General features: G+C 24.1%; 8 protein-coding genes and 1 pseudogene across 8 annotated transcripts in view; 5 read left to right on the forward strand and 4 right to left on the reverse strand.

The window, feature by feature from the left end:
• Positions 1-843, forward strand: part of DDB_G0291560 — a pseudogene marked incomplete at both ends in the record, with an annotated part of 1,297 nt that extends 454 nt beyond the window's left edge.
• Positions 844-1,503: 660 nt separating this feature from the next.
• Positions 1,504-1,923, reverse strand: DDB_G0291558 (hypothetical protein; the record flags this gene model as incomplete). Its single annotated transcript, XM_630195.1, has 1 exon — positions 1,504-1,923. One exon carries the CDS (start codon positions 1,921-1,923, stop codon positions 1,504-1,506), a length of 420 nt encoding a protein of 139 aa, XP_635287.1.
• Positions 1,924-2,221: 298 nt separating this feature from the next.
• prmt1 (protein arginine methyltransferase) lies at positions 2,222-3,629 on the reverse strand (the record flags this gene model as incomplete). The annotated part of the gene is made up of 4 exons (XM_630196.1): positions 2,222-2,578; positions 2,683-2,798; positions 2,958-3,408; positions 3,528-3,629. 4 exons carry the CDS (start codon positions 3,627-3,629, stop codon positions 2,222-2,224), a joined length of 1,026 nt encoding a protein of 341 aa, XP_635288.1.
• An 842-nt stretch (positions 3,630-4,471) lies between these two features.
• DDB_G0291554 (hypothetical protein) lies at positions 4,472-6,805 on the forward strand (the record flags this gene model as incomplete). The annotated part of the gene is made up of 1 exon (XM_630197.1): positions 4,472-6,805. One exon carries the CDS (start codon positions 4,472-4,474, stop codon positions 6,803-6,805), a length of 2,334 nt encoding a protein of 777 aa, XP_635289.1.
• A 362-nt stretch (positions 6,806-7,167) lies between these two features.
• On the forward strand, positions 7,168-8,612 carry DDB_G0291678 (hypothetical protein; the record flags this gene model as incomplete). The annotated part of the gene is made up of 3 exons (XM_630198.1): positions 7,168-7,385; positions 7,764-8,011; positions 8,110-8,612. 3 exons carry the CDS (start codon positions 7,168-7,170, stop codon positions 8,610-8,612), a joined length of 969 nt encoding a protein of 322 aa, XP_635290.1.
• Positions 8,613-8,827: 215 nt separating this feature from the next.
• Positions 8,828-9,449, reverse strand: DDB_G0291552 (hypothetical protein; the record flags this gene model as incomplete). The annotated part of the gene is made up of 3 exons (XM_630199.1): positions 8,828-8,836; positions 9,020-9,177; positions 9,269-9,449. The coding sequence occupies 3 exons, from the start codon at positions 9,447-9,449 to the stop codon at positions 8,828-8,830; spliced, it is 348 nt and encodes a 115-aa protein (XP_635291.1).
• A 256-nt stretch (positions 9,450-9,705) lies between these two features.
• DDB_G0291550 (hypothetical protein) lies at positions 9,706-10,204 on the reverse strand (the record flags this gene model as incomplete). Its single annotated transcript, XM_630200.1, has 2 exons — positions 9,706-9,956; positions 10,195-10,204. 2 exons carry the CDS (start codon positions 10,202-10,204, stop codon positions 9,706-9,708), a joined length of 261 nt encoding a protein of 86 aa, XP_635292.1.
• A 497-nt stretch (positions 10,205-10,701) lies between these two features.
• On the forward strand, positions 10,702-12,564 carry DDB_G0291548 (SAP DNA-binding domain-containing protein; the record flags this gene model as incomplete). The annotated part of the gene is made up of 1 exon (XM_630201.1): positions 10,702-12,564. The coding sequence occupies one exon, from the start codon at positions 10,702-10,704 to the stop codon at positions 12,562-12,564; it is 1,863 nt and encodes a 620-aa protein (XP_635293.1).
• A 378-nt stretch (positions 12,565-12,942) lies between these two features.
• Positions 12,943-15,000, forward strand: part of DDB_G0291546 (hypothetical protein) — a gene marked incomplete at both ends in the record, with an annotated part of 2,898 nt that continues 840 nt past the window's right edge. The window contains one exon of the mRNA XM_630202.1: positions 12,943-15,000. This exon is cut by the window's right edge and continues 840 nt beyond it. Within this exon, the coding sequence (XP_635294.1) occupies positions 12,943-15,000 (2,058 nt within the window).

The following is a 15,000-nucleotide window of genomic DNA, read 5'->3' on the forward strand; positions in this document are numbered from 1 at the left end:
AAGATTTCAGTCAAACAATTTTGCAAGTTGCTTCTGATTCTGCATATACTTCTGTCACATTTGATGCTTGTAATTTCCAAGACTTTGATTCAAGTAAAACTTCAAATGATTCAATGATTGATATAAATTCTAAATTAACACAACCAACACAGAATAATGTTACAAGCTCGTTTTCAATGTCTGGTTGTTCAATTAATGGAGCCAATTCTGGAAATAGTGAATTAATTATTACAGTTAATACGAATAATTATATTGAGAATGTACAAGGTAATTAATGCATTGTTAGCATTTTACAGTGAGAATGGGAGTCTCTTTGTGACTGATTCAAATTTCTCCAACTGCACCACCGTTGAGGGTATACTCTATTCCGCAGACTCAAGTTTAGGGTTAAGTTCATCTACATTCCAGAACAATAATGCTACCCTTACATCTGCCGTAGTATCTTATTCAGTGTCGATACAAAGTGCCAAACAATTCCAAATTAATAATTGCCAATTTATTAACAACAACGGATTGAAAGGGTCGGTTATCCTTCTTTTAGGCTCTGTTAATTTTATTTCCGCCACTGGTAACATTGTTAGCAATGTGTTTGATGGAAATAGCGCTGTGGGGGACGGGGGTGTAATATACACATATTCAATCCCACTTTTAATTATCAACAATACATTTAGCAACAACTATGCAGGTGGTGATGGTGCCATTATCTATGCAAATCATTCAAATACACAAATGACAAATTGTAACATCACAACCTCATCAAACAATATAGTTTTATTCTACTTATACAATTCAACATCTTATTTTACAAACGTTAATTCTGGTAACACTCCTAATGCCTTTTGATTCTTCAAATATTTACTTTTCTCAAGAACCAACTAACCTTGATCCATCAACTTCAGTAACTTGTAAAAACTGTATTGGTACTTTATTAGATAAAAATCAAGATTTCTGTCCAGTACCTACTACTTCAACAACCACAACAACAACAACAACTGGTTCTGCAGCTTTTATTAAAATCTCTAAATTATTTATTATTTTATCAATTGCCATTTCAATTATTTTAATCTAATAAAATAAAATAAAATACTTTTTTTTTTTTAATTTTTTATTTTTGACCCATTTAAATAAAATAAACAACTATCATCGGTTTTTAATTTTTTGTTTTTAATAATTTTATTTTTTTTTTATTTATTTTTTTTTTAATCGTTCAGGATCTGCGATTTAAATTGAGGTAAAAAAATTAAAAAAGTTGGCCAAATAATTTGACCTGTTTTCTATATATTGCTAACCTTATTGGATTATCGTTCTTTTTATTTCAACTTTTTTTTTTCTATTTCTCATTTTCAAAATAAAGACTACCAATAATTTGACAATAATATAGAATTCCTCTTTTTTTTTTTTTTTTTTTTTTTTTTTTTTTAATCACATCATAAATCTAAGCAATAAGTTTTAATTTTGTTTTTTTCTTAATCAATTGATATACAAAATATATTATTATCATTATTAATATTCTTTTTCTTTTTCTTTTTGTTGTTGTGGTTGTTGTTGTTTTTGTCTTAATAGTTGTAAATCTAAAGTCAACTCTTCATTTTTTAAATTTAATAATTTAATTTCCTTTTCACTTGCATCCAATTTATTTTTCATTAATACTACCATTGTATGAATTTCTTTAAATTGTTTAATTAAATGTTGTTTTTCTGATTGTTCTTGTTGAATATTTCTATTTAATTCAGTTATAATCTCTTTATTACCAGATAATTGATTCTCAAATTTTTGAATCTTTTTTTCAATTTCTAATTGGTATGGTTCAAATAAATTTTGAAATGATGTAAATTCATTCTTTATATCCATATACCTTTTTTCAAATATTATTTCTATTTGATTATTACTATTAACTTTTAAATCATCTTCTTTACAATCCATTTGTGCGTTTTGAAAAATGCGGATTGTTGACAAAAAAAAAAAAAAAAAAAAAAAAAAATGAATAAAAAAAAAAAAAAAGTTGAAAAGAAAAAAAATAAAATAAAAAAAAACTGGAAAAAAGGATAAGGAATTTTTGAGATATCTATAATTTTGTATTTTTTTTTTATTTTTTTTATTTTTTTTTTATTACTTTTTTTAAGAAATTTAATCCTATATAATTTTGATATATTTTTGATTAATTGAAACAGAGACCACTAAATATGATTGATCGATTGATTGGATTGGATTAATTAATTATTTATCTCATATGGTATTCTAAAGAAGAAGAACTTTTCATTAATTCACCAGCAAAGTTAAAATCTAATTTAATTTTAAGATCTCTTTGATTTTTATCAAATGGAGCACAATCCATAGTACCAGTAATGATTTCACCTTGTTGAATTTTAATATGATCTTCAAAATACATGATTGATTGTTTCCAATGAGTATATTTTGCTTTTGGTCCAGTTGAGAAACAAACTGGTTTATCGCCTTTTGAAAACTCAATATCAAAATATACAACAAATGCATGAATTAAATCGTCTCTTAATGCTTTTAATTTGAAATCTGATCTGAATTTTAATTCATCTTTTGTAATTGTCATAATATCAACAGTCTACAATAATATATATAAAATAAATTTAAAAAAAAAAAAAAAAAAAAATTAGAAATTTAAAATTAAAAATTATATGTAAATTTAAATAAACAAACCACACATACCAAAATACAACAATCATTTGTAACAATCATATTTGGTTGAACAACATCAACTAATGGTTCTTTGAGTGCAATTTCTCTAATACAACTCATATCAAAACCATAAACGTTATTCCAATCTGTAATTCAATTATTTTAAAAAAAGAAAAAGAGAAAAAAAAGTTAGTTACTGGTGTGTGTGAATTATGAATATTTTTTTTTTTTTTTTTTTTTTTTTTTTTTTTTTTTTTTTTTTTTTTTTTTTTTTTTTTTTTTTTTTTTAATTAAATTGAACTTACAATTAATTTTTTCTTCTTTATAATCTTGATCTTCAATAGCAGTGATATATAAACTTGCTTTATCTGGAAGAATTACACCACCTGGTACTAAATATTTATCACGAGCGTAGAGTACAGTATCTAACATACCTTCGTATAACATGAAATAACCCATCCATTCACTGATGATGATATCGACTTTATCAACTGGTAATACGACTTCTTCCATTTTACCTTTAATTAAAGTGATGGTTTTATCGAAATTATTGGCTGTAATAATCTTTTGAGCAATTGGTAACATCTCTGAATTGTCAACACCAATTACCATCTTTGCACCTGCTTGAGCTGCAAACATACATAAAATACCTGTACCACAACCAACATCAAGTACAACTTTACCTTCAAATAATTTTCTATTATTAATAATTGCTCTTCTATATGCTAATGTTCTAACTTCATCTTTTAACATTTCCTAAAAAAAAAAATAAAAATAAAAATAAAAATAAAAAATAAAGATAAAAATAAAAAAGAAATTAATACTTTATTTACTATATTTGGTAATAATAATAATAATAATAAAAAAAAACTTACTTCGTGAATACCAAAATGTGAATATGAATCAAAATAATAGTCAGCACTTGACATTTGATTGATTTTTTCTAAAGCATCAACATTTTTATTGGTTTCTGTCATTATTATCTATATATAATTTTTTGGATTAATTATAACAATGTATAAAAATAAAATAAAATTTTCGGAAAAAAAAAAAAAAAAATAATTTCGTTTTTTTATCTTTTTTTCAATTTCCAAAAAAAAAAAAATTAAAATTAAAATTATTTTTAATAAAATTTTCTAAACGTTTCGATTTCAACCGAAAAAAAAAAAAAAAAAAAAAAACGAATAGTTAATTCATTTCTTTAGCTATCAAACGAATATCTTTTCCTCTTTTTCAATCAATTTAAAATTTTAACTATCGTAGTTTATTTTTTCCAACTGATTTCTTTCTTTCTTTTTTTTTTTTTATTTTTTTTTTTTATTTTTTTTATTTTTATTTTTATTTTTATTTTTATTTTTATTTTTGTTTAGGGGTTGGGGAAAATGAAATGTTTGGACCAATAAAATAATAATTATTATTAATCTTATTTGTAAAGATTTATTCATTATTCAACTTTTTTTATTTTTATTTTATTTTATTTTATTTTTTATTTTTTATTTTTTTATTTTTTATTTTTGGTTCTTAAAGATGTGATTCTTTTATAAAAAAAAAAAAAAAAAATTCCTTTTTGTGATTGTGATTCTATTTTAAGCCAACAAATTTTTATTTTCACTTTTTTTTTTTTTTTTTTTTATATTTTTTATATTTTTTAATTTTAATTTTAATTTTAATTTTAAATTTTTTAATTTTTTTTTTTTTTAACAATTCAAGTCTTTAAAGTCAAAGCACACAAACAACCCCCTTTTTTTTTTTTTTTATGTATTATAATTTGGAAAAAAAAAAAAAAAAAAAAAAAAAAAAAAAAAACCATTTAATATAAATGTATAATAATAATAATGGTGGGTTGGATGGTGAAGAAGATGATTTAAGGCAATATCATGATGGTGATGGTGGTATTGGTATTGGTGTAAATAATGAAGAAATAAAGAATGAACGTAATTTTATAGATGATGAAGAATATGATGATAATAATTTTAATAATGATGATGAAATTATAAAAAAAGATATCAACAACAATAATAATAATAATATCAATAATAATGAAATAAATAATTCAAATGAAATTGGTACTACTAGTAGTAATAATAATAATAATAAAAATAATAATAATACAACTATTGATGATGGTCATTTATCAACATTAAAACAATTTACATTTAGATCAGTATTAGTTGGATTAATAATTGGAGGTATGTTATGTTTTTCAAATATGTATTATGGTTTACAATCTGGTTTCATTACTATGGGATCATTACAATCAACATTATTAGGATTTCTATTTTTTAAAGTATTTGCAAAACATTTTCAAATTAGATTCAATCAATTTGAAAATGTTTTATTACAAACCGTTGCTGTTGCAACGGCAACAATGCCATTGGCAGGTGGTTTCGTTGGTATCATACCTGCTTTAAAAATGTTATATGATGATGAAATTAATAATAAGGGTGTAAATAACAGTACAGCATCATTAGGATCGTCGGGATCGTCGTCGGAATTGGTTGGAGAATTACCAAATTATTTTACATGGTGGGGATTGCTATTGTGGTCTTTTTCAATAGCATTTTTTGGATTATTCTTTTCAGTACCATTACGTAAACAGACTATATTAGTTGAGAAATTGAAATTTCCATCTGGCGCTGCAACTGCACAGATGATTAAAGTTTTACATAATTTAAAAGATACAGAAGTGCATTCAGAAATGTTGGTAAAGGAAATACATGGTGGTGGCAGTGGTGCGATAGAGAATTTAGGCGATGGTATACAGTTGATTGAGGATTCACCAAGGGGTCATTATCATGATGTTGGTGGAGAAGATGATGATTTATTAACATATGATGAGAAACAAATAAAGATTAAAAAGAGTTGGGATAAGAAAGTTAAGGTGTTGTTTTACTCGTTTTTAGTTTCATTCATTTACACAATGTTAAGTTATTTCTTCCCAATTTTATCATCGATACCAATATTTGGAAATTATGTAAAGAGCACCTTCTTTTGGACATTGACACCATCTTTTAGCTATGTAGGTCAAGGCATGATTATGGGCACAAGAACGGGTGTTTCTACACTACTCGGTGCAATCATTGGGTGGGGTATACTCGGACCAATTGCAAAGGCTTCCGGGTGGGTGGTAGCGGATCAGTCGAAATCAGCCGCATTGAATGGTGTGAAGGGGTGGGTGCTTTGGATATCTTTGTTCATCATGTTGGCCGAATCGTTGGTGTCATTGTCGGTGTTGATCATTAGGATGCTGTTGATAAAGTTTGGCGTGATAAAGAACCATAATGGCAAGTTTAGCGATGCCCAATGCGTTGACCCCGCACCACCTTCACAGAGGGTGCCCCATGCTTGGTGGATTGCAGGCACTATCGCTTCGGGTGTATTATGTGTGGTCATCGTTTCACCCTTGTTTGGAATCAAGGTATATGAGACTGTAATTGCGGTGGTGTTAAGTTTGCTTACAAGTATATTGGCAGTACGTGCATTGGGTGAAACTGACATTAATCCAGTTAGTGGTATTGGTAAAATCTCTCAAATTCTATTCGCAGTCATTTCACCAAAGAATATTTTAGCAAATTTAGTAGCTGGTGCAATTGCAGAAGGTGGTTCCCAACAAGCTGGTGATATGATACAAGATTTAAAAACTGGTCATTTAATTAAAGCTTCACCACGTGTACAATTCTATGGTCAATTAATTGGTTCATTCTTTTCAATCATTTTCGCTGTTGCAGCTTATCAATTATATTCCCATGCCTACACTATACCATCAGTGGATGGACTACAGGCACCAACTGCTGCTGTTTGGTTAAATATGGCTAAATTGGTTAATGGTGGAGAATTGGCTCATAATGTATTACCATTTTGTATTGTATTGGGTGTATTGGTATCATTAATTCCAATTGCTGAAGCATTTAATCCAAATCTTGAATATTATTTACCAAGTGGTATCGCTTTAGCAATTGGTTTCTATCAAACTCCAAATTATTCAATCGTTAGAGCCATTGGTGCTTTTGTTCAATGGTATTGGTTTAGAAAAAATAGTCATTCATTTAGAGAATATGGTATTATAGTTGCCTCTGGTTTCGTTTTAGGTGAAGGTATAACTTCAATTTTTACTGCTATAATGACAATTACTCATGTACCTCAATTTAAATAATTATAAAATAAAATAAAATAAAATTAATATTAATAATAATTCAAAAAAAAAGAATAATAAAAAAAAAATCAAATTATTATTTTGGTTTCATAATTAATATAAAATTTTTTTATTTTATTTTATTTTTTAAAAATCTATTGAAAAGTATTATGATTTTAAATTTGAAATTGCAGATAAAACAATTAGTAGAAATAAAATTTTAGAATTAATTAAAAATGAACCAAATAATAATTGTGTGACATATTGGAATCAATGGTAAAGCAAAACTAAATGGTAAATTGGTAGATCGATTAGATTTACATTTAATACAAATTGAAAATAATCCAAAAGATAAATTCATTTTCTTTAATCTTTTCGCCTATATGAAAGAAATTTCAAATTTAGAACAAGTAACTTTATTAAATAGTCAAGTGCTTACATTAAGAGAATGTTTAATTAGAGAAATTGGTAATAATCCATCATATGTTCAATCATATTTGGCATTATTCTCATTAATATATCATTTAATTGATGATACATTTGAAGTGGATTGGTATAAATTCAATAAAAATGGTAAATTAGTTAAAGATATTGAATTAAAGTTAATAAAATTAAATTAATTGTAATGGCATTTACTGTAGATGATACAAATAGACATGTATTAAATTTATTTTCATTTTTTTCTATGGAATCAAATGGTCATTTCCTAGGAGGTATTAGAATTATACCTTTTATTATAAACTGGAATAATTTCATTGAAAATAGAGATTTTCACCCACAATCAATTTAATAAATACAATCAATTGTTTGTAGAGTATAAAGATATTATAATAAAACATTATTATAAAGAAATAGAAAATGATCATGAAGATAGCTTTTGTGAATTTCATTCAGAATTAAATAATATTACACTAGATAATGAAAAAGTAATTATCAATGGTAGATCGTACGGAAAGAATAGGTAATGACTTTTTAAAAGTGCAATATGTAAAACAGAACGTAGACCAAGATATTTTGAATCAGATTTATTTTTATTCGATCCAAATAAATCTTTATTAGATATACAACATGAAGTAATGACATTTTCCAATGACATTATGTTTGATTACTTAAATCAAACATTTGATCTAGGCTTAAAAAATTATGAAAAAAGATTGGATATGGTATTTTGTTTAAATACGATAATTTCAATGGATCCATTATGCTCTTTAGCATATTTAAAATTAGGTATTGAAATGTACAACTTTAATAAATTTAAAACGCGAAGAAGAATTTCCATTTTACTAACGTCAAAAACAATTCATTACTTGTAAAGGTGAGATTAGCAGTGGAAATGGATTCAAATGAAATTCAATTTGGTAAAACAAAGAAACAAATTTTATTATCAATAAATGAAAAAGATGAAACATTCTCTAGAGCATACGGTGAACTATCAACATTATTATCAATTGAAACTCAATATGATAAAATTATTGAAATAATGGTTATAGCAATTAAATTTGAAAGTGATATTGTTATTAAATCAAATCATTATTATAAATTATCACAATATTTAAAAGATAATAATGAAAAAGTTAAACTTGATGATGGATCAATCATGAATAAACAACAATTATTAGTAGAATCAATTGAATTAACTCCACTTTCAAATAAACATTCATTAGCTTATTACTCATTAGCAAATTTATTAACAAATCCAACTGATACAATTGAATTATTTGGTGAAAGCTATACTCAAAGTAAATTATTTGAATTGGCTTTAGAAAATAAATATACTCTCTCACTCAATCAACTTTTTAAAATTAAAATCAATCAAATTTTTAAGTAATTTAAAAAATCTTTTCAAATATATAGAATAAATCCAGAAATATATAATTAATAAAAACGGTTGAAAACAATAAAAATAATCTAAATGAATCTTTTTAATTATCTTTTTTTTTATATAAAATATATTCCCTTTCGTTTAATTTAATTAAAAAGGTCCCTAAATCTTGTTTTAGAAAATAAAAAAAAAGAGATAGATCTTTTTTTTTTTTTTATTTTTTAACTAATCTGGATTAAAAAGAAAATTATCAAAAGAAAATAAATTGTTTCTTTTTTGGGTATCTGATAAACATTTTTATTATTTTGTTGATTGAATTGGTATGTATGCGTATATTTTTTTTTTTAATGTAAAACACGTGAATTTAAATATTTCAAACAAATAAATTATACTTTTCCTTTTTTTGTTATTACTTTACATTTTGTATTTTTTGTTAAATATGATATTTCATTGAAATCCCAAAATGCAAAAATATTAATTGATTCAAGCGTTGTATTTTGGTCGAGCATTGATACAATAGATTTAGTAATTAAATCTATATTTGTATTTGTATATTCATTTTCATAATCTTCTAAATTAAGGTCAAGTGTAAAAGTTTTAATTGTTTTTATTATTTGCAAGTGAATTCATTAAATCATTTAAAAAATTTTCGTTGTATAAACCATTTTCATCCCACTCACATTCCTTGGTGCTTCTACAATTATGAGTAATTGATAAATTTGTAATTGTTGAATTTGTTGATAATAATTTTAAACATTGATTCCATAGAGACATTGAATATGGTGGTATTGATATATATGAATTCTCTCTATCAATAGATTTGATTATCTTCATTAATACCATTATCAATATAAAATTTAATATCACCATGAACTTCAAATCCCATTCCTTCATCATCATCATCATAACCGGGATATCCAAAATCTATAAATTTAAAATTATCCATTTTATTAAAATCTAATTCTATTTTATCTTTATTAAAACCATGACTATCTCTTTTATAATTTTTATAAATTTGATTCTCATAGATTGAAGATATAAAATGAAATTGAAGGTCGAATTTGAGTGTATGTAAATTTGGTGATTGTAAAAATCTATATTATGGTATGAAGTCATCATTGATTTCTACACTTTCATAGTTTTGATTTAATTTTGAAATTGAGTGATATTGTTGAAGATGTGGTGTCCCTTGATCTGAGCAATCAATAGATTTTAATTTCAAATGTTTTGGATATAATTCTTTAATCATGTCATAAACGAATCCATAGGTTGTTTCATATTCAATATCAAAATCAACTTCAAATAGATTTGTTTTAAATTTGAATTCTTCTTTTTCAATATATTCTAAATCTAATTAAAAAATCAATTGCATCAATGCTCGATCAAAATTCAACACTTGAATCAATTTCTATTTATCCAGCTATAAAATTCAAAGAAATGTCAAATTTAACAAAAAATACAAAATGTAAAATAATAACTTGATAAAGAAGAACAACAAATAATACAAATAAAAAATAAAAAAAAAAAAAAATAAAAAAAATACTTTTCTGACTCTAAAGATTTTAGAAAGTAATTCATATGAATTTACAGAGTACCATGTTTTGTGTGATGAGAAGGTGGAGTGTCGTTACCATTCCAAAGAGTATAATATTAATTTTTATTTATAGAATTTAATTTAAAAAAAAAAACCAAAAAAAAAAAAGATTTGATTCTCTACAAACTGATTTTGACAAATTGATTCTAAATTGTTCCATTTGGTTTCAAATTGTTTCAAAATTTTTTTTTTAGATCTATTTATATTATCACCTCCATAACAAAATAACATTGAATTGGTTGGATTCAATTGGTCTACCACTAAACTTTTAACTTGTTCTAGTTGATCCAATAAATGAACAATTTAATTTTTCTAATGATTGTTTATTTTTGTGTAATCATTACAAACCAAAATTTGCTCTCTATAACTTTTTTTTTTTTTTTTTTTATATTCCGTAATAAACTCGTTTTTTAAAAATCTTTTCACTTTTTTTTTTTGTTTGCATTTTTTTTTTTTTTTTTTTTTTTTTTTTTTTTTTTTTTAGTTTTTAAATGAAATATAATGTTAAGATTACCATCAAATAGCTTTAATAAAACTAAATCATTTTTAAGTAAAAAAAATGATTTGTATAAATATTTTAATCAACTCAATAGTGGTTTAAATAATTTTAATAGTATTAATCTTACCACCACCACCACACTCACCACCACAACCACCACAACCATTGCTGTACACAGTAAACACACTTTATTTAATAATAAAATAATACAACAACAACAACAACAGCAACATCAATCATATAGATTTTTTTCGACTGAAATAAATTCTAAATTAGGAGTACCAAAATCAGCAGCAACAACAGCAGCAACAACAACAACAACAACAACAACAAACAGAAAAAAGTCATTCTTACCAAAAAATTTAAAAGAATTTATTATATCATCACAAGAATTCAAATTTCTTGATAAAAAATCAAAAATCAAATTTTATAATAAATTTACAAATGATAAATTAAAATCAACTAATCAATTTGAAATTTTAAAATCGATTGATGAAAATCCAAAAGAACAATTAAATTTCTTTAATCTATTTCTACAATTTATTGTAACCATTAAAGAAGATCATATTCATTTATTAAATGGTGAAATTGTAACATTAAAAGATTGTTTAATTAGAGAAATTGCAAATAATCCAAATCATGTTGAATCATATTTAGCATTATTCTATTTAATAGACCAAGATAATGTTACTATTAAATACTATTATAAACAACAACAACAACAACAACAACAACAACAACAACAACAACAACAACAACAACAACAACAACAACAACAACAACAACAACAACAACAACAACAACAACAACAACAACAACAACAACAAGAAGAAGGACAAAACCAACTTGATCAAGATAGCTTCACAGTGGAATATAATAAAATTGATTTATTTGAAAAGGCGTTTTCAATTGATAAAGATAATAAACATATATTAGAAATACTAAATCAACTTGTAAAAATTAGTAGCCTCAATTTTACAAAAAAAGATCTATCAAAATTATTAGAAACTGATAACGATAGTAGTAGTAATAGTAGTAATAGTAATAGTAGTAGTAATAGTAATAGTAAAAGTAGTAGTGGTTTATTAACATATGAAAAGTTTAAAGGTATTGATTATGATTCAACAAAATACAGAGAATTTCAAATTATTTCAGGTTCATTAGGTTTATTAAAAAATGGAAAAAAACAAGAACTTTATAACAGAATTGAAAATCATTTATTATCAATAAAAGCAAAACAAGATAAAGAACGTCAAGAAAAAGAAGAACTAGGAAAAAAGAGAATAGAAAAAAATCAACTAAAAAAAGAACGATATGAAATAGAACAACAAAGAAAACAACAAGAAATGCTACAAATTCAAAAAGAATATCAAATACAACAACAAAAACTACAACAACAAAAACAACAACAACATCAACAACAACAACAAAAACAACAACAACCAAATAATCAAATTCCAAAAACATCTTTTGTTAATCATAGAGTAAATTATGAAAAATTAAGAGAACAAAAAGAAATTGAGGTTGAAAAAAATAGACAAGCATTTTTCTTAAAAATAGCACAAGAAAGAGAACAACAAAAGCTTGAAAGAATGCAAAAAAAAATAGAAAAACATTTAGTGAAACAACAAAAAAGAATAGAAGAACTTGCAGAAAAAGAAGAACAACAAATAGTGGAGGAAAAAATGCATTTAGGACATCTACAATCACAAGAAGAAAAACTACTATTACATACTGAGCAAGTACAAGTTCTTCCAGAGTCATCAAGTGAAATTCAAGAGACTTCAATTTTCGTTAATAGAAGGATCGATTATGAAAAAATACAGACACAACAAGAAAGTAATGAAAAAAAAAACAAAAAATAGAAAAATCAAATTTTATTATTTATATTAATAAAAATAATAATAATAAAAATATTAAAAATTCAAAATAAATTATTTAATGGTGTGTGGTATGTTTTTTTGGTTATAATTAATTTCTTTTTTTGTGGGTGACCCTCAGATTTTTTTTTTTTTTTTTTTTTTTTTTTTCAAGAAACAAAATGGAATTCGGTGAATTTTTAGATATTTATTTTTTTTTTTTAAGTTTTTTTGGTTTTTTTAAATATTAAAAGTTGGACCATATCCTAATTTTTTTTTAATTTTTTTTTTTTTTTACATTTTAAATTATTTCCATTCACATTTTATTTTTTTTTTTTTATAACATTTTATTTTTTAAATAAAAAAAAAAAAAAAAAAAAAAAAATGAATAAATTATTCAATAATTTAAATAAATCAAAATTATTATTTATTAATAATAATTTTAAAAATAGTTTTAATAATATAAAAAAATTTTATAATAATCAGTCCACCACCACCACATCTACATTTAATAATAAAAATACTAGTATTTTATTTAAAAATAAACAATCACAACAAGTATTTAATTTTTCAACAACAAATTCAAACCTATCATCATCAACAACAATATCAACAAAAACATCAGAAATGAAACCAGAAACAAATGAGTTTATGTACATTGGTAAACGTGATGAATTTTTTGAAAAAGAAATATTTTCAGATTTTAATAAAAGTAATCCAAATTCAAATTATTATACTTTTAAATTTCAAACTGCAGATGCAACAATTAATGAAAAAGAAATTTTAGAATCAATTAAAAATGAACCAAAAAATAATTTCTATTATCAACAATTAGGTGCACATATCGGAGTTAATGGTACTACAATACTAAATGGTAAAGTTGTAGATACATTGGATTTATATTTAATACAAGTTGAAAATAATCCAAGAGAGAGAAATGTATTTTTTAGTCTTTTTGTATATATGAAAGAATATGCAAATTTAGAGCAAGTAACATTATTAAATGGTGAAACCGTTACATTAAAACAATGTTTAATTAAAGAGATTGCAAATAATCCAAACAATATTGAATCACATATACTTTTATTCACATTAATGGATCATTTAGTTGAAGATACTGTTGAAATTTTTTATTACGTTGATTCATTAACAAATGAGGAATTTAAACCAACTTTTGATCAATTGGATATTAATATCGATGCAGAGGGTGTCACAAGTAAAATGATTGGCGAGGATAAGGTTTTAGTTAAAAAATTAAGAAAATTAGATTTACTTTCAAATGTAATGGCAATTGATAGATATAATGCAAGAGCATTAGATATATTAAATTTTATAATGATGGAAGGAAATCCAGAAATTTATATTGGTAAACATTTATTAACAACTTATGAAGTATGTCATAATAATTATATAATTAATAGAGACCACGATCCATTATCAATCTATTATTATTCAGAGCAATTAAATCCATGGTATGCAGTTTTTATAACTGAAAGAAGTGATGAAGTTTCAAAATTATCATTATTAGTTGAAGGTATTAACAAATTCCCTGATTTTCCAAATTTTTATTTTAGACTTGCATCAATTTTAAATAATGATTATCAATATGTTAAATTTAAAAAAAGTTCAAATAATCATCATGATGACGTTGATGGTAATGAAGAATTTATTGAAATGAATAGAAATGATTTATTAAGAACAGGATTTAATTTAATTAAAGAAAGAATAGAATTCTATTCAATGGCTGATTTGGGTGAGTATTATTATGAATTTGCTCGTTATTTAGGTTTGAATGATACTGTAAAATTTGTAGATTTAAATGATACTGTTGAAAAGGAATTTACTAGAAAACAATTATTTATAAAATCAATTGAAGCTTTGGAAGGTTCATTCGATGTACCAATTCATGAATTGTTATTATTAATGACACCAGATGAAACTGTAACCATTTATGGAAAACCTCATTCAATAATTGATGTAGCTAACATTCCACATTATAGTGGAACTGTTGAGAAAGTACTTGCAATTGTCTATAAAAATCATAATAATATTGACCAATTTAAAAAGTATAATGAAATATATTTAAAAAAAAGGGTTAAAGTAATTGAAAATTTCATTTCAGCAATTGAAAATAGTCCTATCGTCACTAGCAATTACACTGCCTTGGGTACTATTATTGAAAAGGATGAAAAGGTCACTATAAATGGTAAACCATTAGGAAGGGTTGATTTATTCCTTTGTGCAATTCAATCAAATCCAAATGATACTGGTCCTTATCATAAATTAGCTAGAGAATTGCCATATATTGATTCAACGATTACTCTATTAGATGGTACAATTAAAAATAAAGTTAATTTACAAGCTGAAACATTTTTATATAATCCACATTCATTATATGATTATGCAACTCAATCAATTCCTCAATTTGGAAATTTTGATGAT

This window comes from Dictyostelium discoideum (genome assembly GCF_000004695.1).
Source record: "Dictyostelium discoideum AX4 chromosome 6 chromosome, whole genome shotgun sequence".
In the NCBI taxonomy this organism is placed as follows: domain Eukaryota; phylum Evosea; class Eumycetozoa; order Dictyosteliales; family Dictyosteliaceae; genus Dictyostelium; species Dictyostelium discoideum.